The 14,377-nt window shown below is 46.2% G+C and overlaps 2 protein-coding genes across 2 annotated transcripts in view; one reads left to right on the top strand and one right to left on the bottom strand.

The window, feature by feature from the left end:
- Positions 1-14,377, bottom strand: part of LOC140393643 (uncharacterized) — a 411,041-nt gene that overhangs the window by 295,247 nt on the left and 101,417 nt on the right. The window lies entirely within an intron of this gene.
- LOC140394535 (acidic mammalian chitinase-like) overlaps positions 4,757-14,377 on the top strand; it is a 41,216-nt gene continuing 31,595 nt past the window's right edge. The window contains exons 1-3 of the mRNA XM_072481900.1: positions 4,757-4,781; positions 12,399-12,428; positions 12,509-12,710. Of these exons, the coding sequence (XP_072338001.1) occupies positions 4,757-4,781; positions 12,399-12,428; positions 12,509-12,710 (257 nt within the window). The remainder of the gene's footprint in view (positions 4,782-12,398; positions 12,429-12,508; positions 12,711-14,377) is intronic.

Here is a 14,377-nt window from a genome sequence, read left to right on the forward strand (position 1 = left end):
GCGTTTTTCAAGAGGTGTACTAAACGGCGCCCTCAGGACCACTCGCAGAGGGAGCCGGTTAAATCACAGGAGGCCGTTAGATCGGAGATCCTTCCTGTTAATGGGATGGAGATTTGCCATAATTGATGATCATTGGTTTCTCGCCACGCTGTGGGGTATCACTGACAGGAGCGGGCCGGTTAGATCAGAAAGACTAGTTCCTGATTTTGGAATCTCCGCAATCTAATCGGTTCGCACGGATTTACGTCTGGCGTGACGCGGCCATAATATCGTGCCCAGAATCACTGCAGGCTTTTAACCCTTAACTTGCCCACTACATTTATAATCCAAGAGATAAAAGTATATGGGTAAAATTTAACAAAACACAGTTTGCTGGGTGTACAATTCCAGCAATGTGCGTGTCAAATAAATGTAGGTTCACTTTCCCAGAGTCAATGGGGTTGAAATGGATGGTGTGCCCTTGCTTTGGTGTGATTCTTATTGGTTTATGGGATGTGGTGTTGTTCTCATGAACACCTCTTATTGCCCAGCCCTAATTACCCTTGATTAGCCGCCATCTTGAACCTTCCTCAGGTGAATGAAGAGGTATGTTAGACACCGGCAGTGACATTTTCACTAAACAAGGTTGTTGAGTTTTATTTCAGCCCAAGCTGCTTTTCCATATATGTCCCAGAAACTGGTTGTGGAATTGGGGAATTGTGTGTGTGTGTGTGCGTGTGTGTGTGTGGTCAGTTCTGTTGGATGGAGATGTGTTACTGGGGAAGGAGAAAGGCGAGGAATAATATAGAACTTGTTTTCAATGTGATATTGAAACATTAATGTTGAATAAGAGAACACTAAAATACTCTTTCTTTTTCCAGCCGCCATCAATCTTGGTCGAGCACCAGTGAAACTGTAACTGGTTTCAGTTTAATTACTGAAGTGACTCTACTTTGTGGGTGAAGACCATTAATGTCTCACATTGAATTTGTCTCAACTGAAGATATACATTGTAGTTTAAACAGCAAATTAAAATCATTGATTCATTAAGACAACAGTTTACTGGGTGTTTTTTTAATGATTGAAGTTCACAATATCAGTTGAAAGGAATTCACCTGGATGAATAAATTTCCTTTTCTTGCAAATATATTTATTGAATTTACGAAACAAACATTAACCACATTATCAACAGATAAAGAAACAAAATAGATAGATAAAAAGCCAAATAGTTGTATATACAGATTTATCTTCATAACTATAGCAAACAAACTAACCCCACTATAAACAAACTCTCTTAACAGTCGACCGTGTCCAGTTCCTTAAAAAATAAATGTCTGTCACCTCAGGTAGAATTTGCTCATCGATCCCCTGATGACATATTTAATTTTCTCCAAGTGTTGGAATGACATCAAATCACCCAACCAGGCTGATTCTTGAGGCAGCCTGAGAGTCCTCCAAGTAGGCAATATTCACCTCCCGGCAAAGGCGAGAACTTGGATCAAGGTCGTGAGGCCATCGCAGGATTTTCTGACTGATGGCAGCCCAAAAATAAAACAAAAGATTTGGTGGGGGGCCAAACCTCCCGATCCCCCGTCTCTCTGGAGCAGAGCGCTGCGGATTCGTTAACTTTTGCCCACCCAGAAAAAAGACAAATTCAATTTGGTAGCCATAATAAAAAATGATTTGTAAGTGTTTCCCGGTGAATCTACTTGCTAGAGAGGCTCAACTTAGTTCATTGCCGTTTCGCCTCTTGCCCTCTAATTTCCGATACCCCTGCCGAAGGGAAAGCATTCTGAAGATACCGTATTCACACAAATATTGGCCTTTGGGTCATTGTACAACAGACAAATCTAGGAGGTAAATCTAGGGCTGAATCCAAATCTCCCCAGAATCCCGAGTAGATAGTTCCATTCCACCCTGTCGAATGCTTTTCCTGCATCCAAAGATACTGTGACTTCAGGTTCCGGAGCAGTGGAGGGGGAGAGGACAATGTTGAAGAGGCGTCGAACAATGGCCGACAACTGACGGCCCTTCTCAAAGCCCGTCAATCCTCAGACACTATAACTGGGAGACAGGACTCCAACCGGGCCGCCAGGACCTCAGCCAGTAGTGTTAATATTTGTGTTAAGAAGTGAAATGGGCCGGTGTGACCCACATTCTACTGGGCCCCTGTCCCCCTCGAGGTGCAAAGACATTGAGGTCTAAGTGAGGGTGGGGGGTAGTGACCCCTGGACAGCGAGTCATTAACATTGTCCAATAATGAGCTGCTCGCAGAACCTTGTACAAAATTCTGTTGAGGCCTCCTTGGGGGGCTCTGTCAGAGGATCAGTGCAGACCTGATGGGCTGAATGGCCTCCTTCTGCACTGGAGGGATTCTATGATTGATTCTATGATTCCTTCTGCGTCAGTTCCCTGCCTTCAGGCAGATCCTTGGCTCACCAAGTCAAAGTGCTGCGATTCTGTAACTGTGGGTAGGGTGAGAAGATTGGCCTGAGCGCATATCAAGCGAAGAGGCGATTATACCCCGTGCTGTTTGCTTTAACCTGATCCACACATTAGCCATTCAACCAGACCCAACTAATATGGCTCCAAATACATGGTAAACGTACATCCTATTGTGAAAATGATTGCATTGAAACGCATGTCGAGAACATTGAAAAGTGGAAATAATTTATCTAAAGTAGGGTCTGACTTGTCTTGCAGGATAGTTATAGATTTTTGAATTTGTCAGCAGTTTACTCACCCTGCACTGTCCTCACACAGCCCAACCTGACACTGACCAACAGGAAGCTCCAGCCCAACATGACACTGACCAACTGGACTCCAGCCCAACATGACACTGACCAACTGGATTCCAGCCCGACATGACACTGACCAACTGGACTCCAGCCCAACATGACACTGACCAACAGGAAGCTCCAGCCCAACATGACACTGACCAACTGGACTCCAGCCCAACATGACACTGACCAACTGGACTCCAGCCCAACATGACACTGACCAACTGGACTCCAGCCCAACATGACACTGACCAACTGGACTCCAGCCCGACATGACACTGACCAACTGGATTCCAGCCCAACATGACACTGACCAACTGGACTCCAGCCCAACATGACACTGACCAACTGGACTCCAGCTCAACATGACACTGACCAACAGGAAGCTCCAGCCCAACATGACACTGACCAACAGGAAGCTCCAGCCCAACATGACACTGACCAACAGGAAGCTCCAGCCCAACATGACACTGACCAACTGGACTCCAGCCCAACATGACACTGACCAACTGGACTCCAGTCCAACATGACACTGACCAACAGGAAACTCCAGCCCAACATGACACTGACCAACAGGAAGCTCCAGCCCAACATGACACTGACCAACTGGACTCCAGTCCAACATGACACTGACCAACAGGAAACTCCAGTCCAACATGACACTGACCAACTGGACTCCAGCCCAACCTGACACTGACCAACAGGAAGCTCCAGCTCAACATGACACTGACCAACAGGAATCTCCAGCCCAACATGACGCTGACCAACAGGAAACTCCAGCCCAACATGACACTGACCAACTGGACTCCAGCCCAACCTGACACTGACCAACAGGAGGCTCCAGCCCAACATGACACTGACCAACAGGAAGCTCCAGCCCAACATGACACTGACCAATAGGAAGCTCCAGCCCAACATGACACTGACCAACTGGACTCCAGTCCAACATGACACTGACCAACTGGACTCCAGCCCAACCTGACACTGACCAACAGGAAGCTCCAGCCCAACATGACACTGACCAACTGGACTCCAGTCCAACATGACACTGACCAACAGGAAACTCCAGCCCAACGTGACACTGACCAACAGGAAGCTCCAGCCCAACATGACACTGACCAACTGGACTCCAGTCCAACATGACACTGACCAACAGGAAACTCCAGTCCAACATGACACTGACCAACTGGACTCCAGCCCAACCTGACACTGACCAACAGGAAGCTCCAGCCCAACATGACACTGACCAACAGGAATCTCCAGCCCACCATGACGCTGACCAACAGGAAACTCCAGCCCAACATGACACTGACCAACTGGACTCCAGCCCAACCTGACACTGACCAACAGGAGGCTCCAGCCCAACATGACACTGACCAATAGGAAGCTCCAGCCCAACATGACATTGACCAACAGGAAGCTCCAGCCCAACATGACACTGACCAACTGGACTCCAGTCCAACATGACACTGACCAACTGGACTCCAGCCCAACCTGACACTGACCAACAGGAAGCTCCAGCCCAACATGACACTGACCAACTGGACTCCAGTCCAACATGACACTGACCAATAGGAAGCTCCAGCCCAACATGACATTGACCAACAGGAAGCTCCAGCCCAACATGACACTGACCATCAGGAAGCTCCGCACCTACCTGGACCTGAAGCATTCAGCTTTCCCGCTCTTCCTGATCCCACATTAAAAGAAAATGGCCCCTCGATTCTCCCCACCAAATTCCTGGCCTGTTTCTAGACAACAACATGTTTGGGGTTACAATGAAGGTCGACAATCTCCATGACATTGTAGAGGAGAAAAGTTGTTACTCACGAGAAGGTGAAAGTAATGTTATGACTATAAGATAAGAAATGTTATTTTTCCATTGTGACTGATCCCTTTCCAGTGATTATGTTGAGGATGTCTGGAATTATTCACCACTAATGATAAACTCAGTGTATAAAAGGGAGAGTTGATGTTCGCAACACACCAGCTGCAAGATGGCAAAGCTTCTGCTTGCAACAGGTAAGCCTGTTTTACCATTTCAATACCTCTCATATTGTCCATGAACTTGAAACCATGGTTTATGTAGAAAAAAACTTTATTTAATGAGGGGCTGAACCCAGGATATAAGTTTAAAACGTCTCAATAACAGCATTTGAAATGTGAATTAACAGCAGCACCTAAAATGGCTGCACATTCACATAGCTGTAGCTCAAAAATTAAAAATTCATCAGTAAGGAGATGGTTTTTCTAAAAGTATCCCACAAGAGGCGATTAATGTAGACAAATGACCCATCTCCAGAACCATTCACAACACAAACGAGGTGTTGCCTGTGTATTCAGCTGAGTGTGGACCAAGGCATTAAATCAATTACTTTGGGCAATGGACCTCAACTGAGAAAGAAACTGCACCAACCATATCATCTAATAACGATGAAACAGTGGGATTGACATGAGCTCAGTATGCCCGTATTTGGATAACTGGCTAGTTTGTAAACACAGGCCATGTGATGAGCAAGTTAACCCTTCTTGAGTGTTAAGAAACTGCTTTGTTCCAGATTACCAGAGTGATTTCACACCTTCTCTGGCTCGAACTGTCCTGCAAATTGTCCGCTGCCTGGTTTTTTGACCAGGCACGAACTGCAGACGGCATCTTAAATATCAACACAACAGTTGCTGACAGCTGAAGAAAAGATGTAAATCATCCATAAACATCTTTGAGTTGTTTTGATGCAGAATCAGGAAAGAGCATTGAGTTCAGTCTGAAACCATCCAGACCCTTAATCTACAGGATCTTTGTACAATTGACATTTTAGGACACTTAAGGAATTTAACTTACCTCCCTCTTGTCATCCACATGTGAGTGTGTGTCTCCATGTGTGTTTGTGTCTGTGTGTATGCGTGTCTGTGTGTATGCATGTCTGTGTGTATGCGTGTCTGTGTGTATGCGTGTCTGTGTGTATGCGTGTCTGTGTGTATGCGTGTGTGTGTGCATGCATCAGAACCTTTGACTGCCTGTGCAAGTGAGAGCTGGAGAAATACAATTTGCTTTTCTTTCATAACTTACAAGAAAATCTGACCGAATTCTCTTGCAGTTGGGATTCTCTTTTCCCACTGGTAGCAAACCCCAACCCGTGGGCTTCCTGATGGAGAGGGGATGGGAAATCCCATTGACAAGCAGCAGGAAGAGAGCCATCCACTGCCAGCAAACAGCGCAACCCCGAGAAACACGCTGGTGGGGAGGCTAGGGAATCCCACCCTTCGTTTATGTGTGTATGTCTGTGTGTGTGTGTTTGTGTGTGTGTATTTGTGTGTGTGTGTATTTGTGTGGGTGTATGAGTGTGTGAGTGAGTGTGTGTGTGTGTGGGCACCGCTGGCTGGAGCAGCATTTATTGCCCATCCCTAATTGCCCTTGAACTGAGCGGCGTGCTGGGCCATTGCAGAGGAGCAGTTAAGAGTCAATCACATTGCTGTTGATCTGGAATCACATGGAGGCCAGAACAGGTCAGGGTGGCAGATTCCCTTCCCTAAAGGGGCATACATGAACCAGCTGGGTGTTGATAATGGTCATCATTACGCTTTTAATCCCACATTTTCACCCTCTCATGGTGGGATTGGAACCCAGGTCCCCTGGGTCACTGGAATACTGGTCCAGGGACAATTCCACTCTGCACCACCTCCACCTTCACGGAAAAGTAATGAAGTCATTTGGGGCACTTTCAAAACTTTATCCATTGAAGAGTTCGGGAGCTGGACATTTAGAAGTGAGTGTCTGCTAAAAGCTAGAAACAGTGGGTAACCGGATTGGTGCAGGAAAGGGGCCCTGATGGAAAACACTGGAAAAGACTGGCTGTAAATGTGGCAGCAAATCCCTATAAATATGAAGCTGTGTGTCGTAGAATTTGACCGAATCACTGAAAATCAACAGGTCTCAGTTCCAAAGGGAAAGTGGTGCCATGCCCCTCACATGAGTCAGTTAGCCCAGCTTCCAATTTAGGGGTGCAGTGGCCACGCAAGCCTCCTTGCTGGCAAAAGGCATGACTATCCCGAGAGAATCCATGGAATCCTTACAGCGCAGAATGGTTTAACCCATTGGACTGTGGGAATAAACGAGAGCACATTGAGGCAGACCCAGGCAGAACGTGCAAACTCCACACAGATAGTGACCCAAGGTCTGAACCTGGGTCCCTGCTGCTGAGAGGCAGCAGTGGCAACCACTGCGTGACAGTGCCTCTCCAGTCAAGAGGACACTGAATGCAAAAGTGGCAGTAGGAGTTAGAGGGAGATACATGCTCATAGCTTTGCATCAGGAGCGCCTTAGGTAGATAAAAGCAAATTACTGCGGATACTGAAATCTGAAACAAAAACAGAAAATACTGGACAATCTCAGACGGTCAGGCAGCTTCTGTGGAGAGAGAAGGGAGCTAGCAAAGAACAAATAACAACACAGCACTTGAACAGGCCTTTCAGCGTTCCAAGCCTGTACCTGTCATGATAACATCCTTGGCCAAAACCCTCAGCACTTCCTAGTGCCATACCCTCTATACCCATCCTATCCATGTGTTTGTCAAGATGCCTTTTGAATGCTGCTAATGCTTCCACAATCTCCCCTGGCAACGCGTTCCAGGCACTCACCACTGTCTGTGTAAATAACCTGCCTCTCACATCTCCTCTAAACTTTGCCCCATGCACCTTAAACCGATGCCCCCTGGTGACTGACCCCTCCACCCTGGGAAAGAGTGCCTGCCCATCCACTCTATCCATGCCCCTCATAATCTTGTAGACCTCTATCAGGTCACCCCTCAACCTCACTCTTTCTGTTGAAAACTGCCCGAGTCTATTCAGTCTCTCTGCATAGCTAACACCATCCAGACCAGGCACCATCCTGGTAAACCTCCTCTGCACCCTCTCCAAAACCTCCACATCCTTCTGGCGACCAGGATGGTGCACAATATTCCAAGTGCGGCCTTACCAAGGTTCTATACAACTGCAGCATGATTTATCAGTTTTTACACTCGATGCCCCGTCCAATGAAGCCAAGCATTCCGTCTGCTTTCTTGACTACCTTGTCCACTTATGTTGCCACTTTCAAAGATCTGTGGACCTGTGCGCCAAGATCTCTCTGACTTTCTATATTACGAAGAGTTTTGCCATTTACAGTATATTTCCCCTCTATGTGACACCTACCTCACATTTGTCCAGAATAAACTGGAGAGGGAGGAATGGAGCCGGGCTGCGGGGCTGGGGAGGGAGCGAAAAAAAAAAGGGCAGCACGGTAGCCTTGTGGATAGCACAATTGCTTCACAGCTCCAGGGTCCCAGGTTCGATTCCGGCTTGGGTCACTGTCTGTGCGGAGTCTGCACATCCTCCCCGTGTGTGCGTGGGTTTCCTCCGGGTGCTCCGGTTTCCTCCCACAGTCCAAAGATGTGCAGGTTAGGTGGATTGGCCATGATAAATTGCCTTTAGTGTCCAAAATTGCCCTTAGTGTTGGGTGGGGTTACTGGGTTATGGGGATAGGGTGGAGGTGTTGACCTTGGGTAGGTTGCTCTTTCCAAGAGCCGGTGCAAACTCGATGGGCCGAATGGCCTCCTTCTGCACTGTAAATTCTATGAAAATATCTATGAAACTCCATTTGCCATTTCTCTGCCCAAGTCTCTAACCTTTCTATGTCCTGCTGTATCCGCTGACAATCCTCAACACTGTCTGCCACTCCACCAACCTTGGTGTCATCCGCTCTGAGTTTGGATGTCTCTGTCAAAGCTGGAGAGAACTGGAAAAGGGGGGGGTCAGATTTATACTGTCATGGGGTTGGGGGGAATGGAACAGTGGGTCTGGATAGGGAGCCAGCGATAGGTGGAGATTGACAAAGATGTCATGGACAGAAGCAAAAGGAATGCAAAGGGGGGTGATTAAAGCTAGGAAGGAGCTGATAGTGGCACAAAAAGAGTTTAGAGTGTGTGAATGGCAGAACCAAGACGAGCAGTGGGTCACAGGGTAACTAGGAACAGATTGCCCAAGTGGAGTGGGGGTGGGGGGTGGGGGGGGGGCGGGGGAAGGCAGTGGTGAGGGAAAAACAGATCGATGGAAGAAATAAAAATAAAAATAAATGGATAGAATTAAAAATGGGGTGAAGGTGGAGGAGAGAGTTCGCAGTCTGAAGTTGCTGAACTCAATGTTAAGTCCGGAAGGCTGTAACGTGTCTAATCGGAAGATGGTGTCCTGTTCCTCCAGTTTGCGCTGGGCTTTGCTGGAACATTGCAGCAGGACAAGGACGGACATGTGGTCATGAGAGCAGGATGGGGAGTTGAAATGGCAGCGACAGGAAGGTCTGGATCCTGCTTGCAGACGGACCGGAGGTGTTCTACAAACCGGTCACCCAGTCTGTGTTTAGGCTCGCCAATGTAGAGTTGACCACACTGGGAGCAGCGAATGAAGGAGGTGCACGTGGAGCGCTGCTTCACTTGAAAAAAATGTTTTGGGCCTGAGATAGTGAGCAGGGAGGAGGAGGGAAGAAAAATCTTTATCTTATCTGCATAAGATAAATATGCATGGCATTAAGGGTAAAGTAGTAGCATGGATAGAGGATTGGTTAATTAATAGAAAGCAAAGAGTGGGGATTAATGGATGTTTCTCTGGTTGGCAATCTGTAGCTAGTGGTATCTCTCAGGGATCAGTGTTGGGACCACAATTGTTCACAATTTACATAGATGATTTGGATTTGGGGACCAAGGGCAATGTGTCCAAGTTTGCAGACGACACTAAGATGAGTGGTAAAGCAAAACGTTCAGAGGATACTGGAAGTCTGCACCGGGATTTGGATCGATTAAGTGAATGGGCTAGGGTCTGGCAGATGGAATACAATGTTGACAAATGTGAGGTTATCCATTTTGGCAGGAATAACAGCAAAAGGGATTCTTTTTTAAATGATAAAATATTAAAACATGCTGCTCTGCAGAGCGACCTGGGTGTGCTAGTGCATGAGTCGCAAAAAGTTGGTTTACAGGTGCAGCAGGTGATGAAGAAGACAAATGGTGTTTTGTCCTTCATTGCTAGAGGGATGGAGTTTAAGACTAGGGAGGTTATGCTGCAATTGTATAAGGTGTTCGTGAGGCCACACCTGGAGTATTGTGTTCAGTTTTGGTCTCCTTACCTGAGAAAGGACGTACTGGCACTGGAGGGTGTGCAGAGGAGATTTACTAGGTTAATTCCAGAGCTGAAGGGATTGAATTATGAGGAGAGGTTGAGTAGACTGGGACTGTACTCGTTGGAATTTAGAAGGATGCGGGGGGGGGAGATCTTATAGAAACATATAAAATTATGAAGGGAATAGATAGGATAGATGTGGGCAGGTTGTTTCCACTGGCCGGTGAAAGCAGAACTAGGGGGCATAGCCTCAAAATAAGGGGAAGTAGATTTAGGACTGAGTTTAGGAGGAACTTCTTCACCCAAAGAGTTGTGAATCTATGGAATTCCTTGCCCAGTGAAGCAGTTGAGGCTCCTTCATTAAATGTTTTTAAGATAAAGATAGATCGTTTTTTGAAGAATAAAGGGATTAAGGGTTATGGTGTTCGGGCCGGAAAGTGGAGCTGAGTCCACAAAAGATCAGCCATGATCTCATTGAATGGCCGGAGCAGGCTCGAGGGGCCAGATGGCCTACTCCTGCTCCTAGTTCTTATGTTCTTATGTAAAGAGGCAGGTGTTACACCTCTGTGATTGCATGGGAGGGTGTCGTGGGAAGAGGATGAGGTGATGGAAGAGTGGACCAGGATATCCCGGAGGGAACGTTCCCTGCGGAACGCTGACAGAGGGAGTGAGGGGAAGATGTGTTTGGTGGTGGCATCATGCTGGAGTTGGCAGAACTGGCGGAGGATGATTCATTGTGGCATGCATGTGTCCGTGCACGTGTGTGCATGCAGGTGTGTATGTGTGTGTGTGTGTGCATTTGCGTGTAATTTGGGTGTGAGTGTGAACCCTTGAATGTATTGGTGGGAGATTCTTGCTAAAAGTCCCTGGACGTTAGGCTGCCTCACCAGTTTTCCCGTCTAGCCTGCGATGGGTCCGACTCAGCTGGGATTGTAAATTCCCGGACCTTGTGCGAGTGAGACTTGGACCATATCCGTTATTTTATTTACATCTTTGTACAAGATATACCAAAGTCTGTAAATTACAATAAATACTCCTTCCTTTTTGAATAAAACATACAAGAAAACCTGCCTGTGTGTGTCGTTTACAGCCACAGCACATAAACAATTAAACCGTCATTGAATTGTCAAGAAGATTCTTTAAAAACACTCGGTGCGATCAACTGAGGCGCAGAGAGGGAAGGAGTCATTCTGCCACTTCTCACTCAACTTTCAGAATGTCAGAAAGTTTCTTTAAGGCTCAGTATTTAAATGCGGAATAGAACAAAGAGGAGATTCCCTTCTGAAGTTCCGGTTTCATTCGAAAGGAATGGATCATTTGCTGTGTTACTGGAAGATAATTACAGTTGGATGGCCTGCCGTCCAGTGCACATCTTGATCAAATTCATTCCAGGGAGGCGGTGACGTAGTGGTCCTGTCACTGGACCAGAGACCCAGAGTAACGCTCTGGGGACCCAGGTTCAAATCCCGCTACTGCAAATGGTGACATTTGAATTCAATAAATATCTGGAATTAAGTCAAATGAGGACCATGAGTTGATTGTCATAAAAACCCATCTGGTTCACTAATGTCCAATGATGACCATGAAACAATTTTTAATTGCCCCAAAGACTCATCTGGTTCAGTAATGTCCTTTAGGGAAGGAAATCTGCCATCCCTACCTGGTCTGGCCTACACGTGACTCCAGACGCACAGCAATGTGGCTGACTTTTAACTGTCCCCTCAAGGGTAATCAGGGGTGGGCAATAAATGCTGGCCCAACCTGCAATGCCCACGTCCCATGAATAAATAATAAACAATAATAACCTATTTGACTCTCCAACTGCTGTTCCTCCACTAAATGCTCCTTGACAGTAACCTGGGCGGGATCGATCCTCCGCCATGTATCTGAATGTTTGTGTTTTGATGCAAAATAACATCAAAGTACAAGTGTGATGATGAGAAATCATTGTTCAAGTTTTCCTGCTTCTATTTTTAGTGAATGAAATAGAGTTCGATTAACTGAGCGATATCAGTCGAACTGCAAGAAATTAGGTTGCAATAAAACTATTTATGATTAAGTGAAAGGAACGCCATACAACTCATGAGTAATGGATGATTGGCCCCAGAAGATTTCCTTTGCAAGGACACAGTCAGAAGATTGTTCGGCACTTCAATTTCTGTTTGTTTAGCATCAAGTATTTGTACATGTTCATTCTTTCTATGTTGTAAATGTACCTGTTCTTTCACTCAGACTTTCTGCTGTTTCCAGTTTGGGGTGTTACTATTTACATCAATTACAATATTTAACATTTCACGTTTATGGAAATCTTAGTAGCATTTTAATGTTTTCAGGTGTATTTGAAAATTGATCCATCTGTAGAGTTTGATATAGCTGCTGTCTTAAACAAGATCAATTTCACAACAACTTGAATGGAACATTTTGCAGCTTTTGCAGTCAACCTTTCAGCTTATTATTCTGTGAATTTTAACATTTATCCTATATTCTTTATTCCAGCGGTGGTCTTGTTGGCGTGCCTGGAACTGGGTGAGTCTTGGTGCTTTTTAAGCCATTTTTAATGATATGTAATGAGTAGAAGCTCAGTCCTGATTTTCCTTTCTCCTCAGGCTCTGCCTACAGACTGGTTTGTTACTTTTCAAACTGGGCTCAGTACAGACCAGGAGAGGGGAAGTACATGCCCGAGAATGTGGATCCCTGCTTGTGCACACATCTGATCTACGCTTTTGCTGGGATGAAGGACAATCAAATCACCACCACGGAAGTGAACGACGTGACTCTCTACCACTCATTCAACAGCCTTAAAAACAAGTAGGATTATTCTATAAATATTGCTAAGTAGAATTTGAGGTCCTTTTTATATTCTGTTTGACCTTGAATCGTTATGCCAAGTTATACGTAAATAAAAGATGACTGACCCAGTCAGGGAGGTGATTTCTGGGTGAAATTGGGTTTTGTTGATTTGTGTCCCATTGGCAGAGATGAGTCGATGCCCAGTGGGTCTGACAATGTCTGACGCAATCATGCTGTCACCATATAAACTAAACAACACTTTATATTCATTCACCATAGTAAAAACTCTTGAGGTAAATCAAATTGAATTATTCTAATTAGCGTGCAGCGAGATTAAACTGCGACATGCAGTAAATGTTGCATTTACATCTGAATCTCAGAACGCTGGTGCACAGGCTGCCATGTGTGTGTCATGCAAAGTGCCGTGTACAGAAACCAGTGTGTGTGCAGAAACACTGGGCTGTGAGGGAGCTGGAATTTCCACTCAGTTCAACAACTCAGAGTGAGTGAGATCCCAACAAGCACCAATCAATGGGTGTTAAATATTTTCACAACATTGACACCACTCCCCATTATTGTAGCCCGATAGTAACCCCCCCCCAGCCAAATAGTAAGTGAGTTTCCCCCTCCCAAATGCAACGTTTGGCCGACTGTGGCATCAAGGAACCCTGGCAAAATTTATGATATTTAATGGCATTACAATCCTGTACACATCTCCACACCCACCCTTTCCCCATTACCGCCATGTGATATCATTGACCACAGACTCAATTGGACCAGCCGTATAAGAAGCCTACTGGAGCAGTCAGAGACTAGGAATTCTGAGATGTGTGACTCACTTCTTGAATTCCCAAATCCTGCCTATCATCCATAAGGCACTATTCAGAAGTGTTATGGAATGCTCTCCATTCGCCTGGAAGAGTGCAGCTTGAACGCACAACATTGAAAAGACTTGACACAACCCAGTACAAAGACGTCTGCTTGATCTGCACCCAATCCACCAACTTCTGTGTTATCTCCCTCACACCGGCACAGGTGGGCAGCAGTGGGCGCTGTATACAAGACACACTACAGCAAGCAACAAAGACTGCATGGACTGCGTCTTCCAAACCCGTGCCCCCTGTCACTTAGAAGGTCAAGGGCAGCAGATGCCTGGGAACATCATCATTTGGGCAGCACGGTAGCACAGTGGTTAGCATTATTGCTTCAGAGCTCCAGGGTTCCAGGTTCGATTCCCCGCTGGGTCACTGTCTGTGCAGAGTCTGCACGTTCTCCCCGTGTCTGCGTGGGTTTCCTCCGGGTGCTCCGGTTTCCTCCCACAAGTCCCAAAAGACGTTCTGTTAGGTAATTTGGATATTCTGAATTCTCCCTCTGTGTACCCGAACAGGAGCCGGAATGTGGCGACTAGGGGCTTTTCACAGTAACGTCATTGCAGTGTTAATGTAAGCCTACTTGTGACAATAAAGATTATTATTATTTGCAAGTTTCTCTCTAAGCCACAGAACATCTTGTTTTGAAACGATATCATTGTTCTGATACTGTTTGAAATTCCCTTCCTAACAGCCCCTGTACAGTTACTGCACCAGATAGACCGCTACAGGGCTAAATTGCTGGCTTTGAAAGCAGACCAAGGCAGGTCAGCAGCATGGTTCAATTCCCGTAACAGCCTCCCCGAACAGGTGCCG

Source organism: Scyliorhinus torazame, chromosome 17 (assembly GCF_047496885.1).
Source record: "Scyliorhinus torazame isolate Kashiwa2021f chromosome 17, sScyTor2.1, whole genome shotgun sequence".
NCBI classification, from domain to species: Eukaryota; Metazoa; Chordata; class Chondrichthyes; order Carcharhiniformes; family Scyliorhinidae; genus Scyliorhinus; species Scyliorhinus torazame.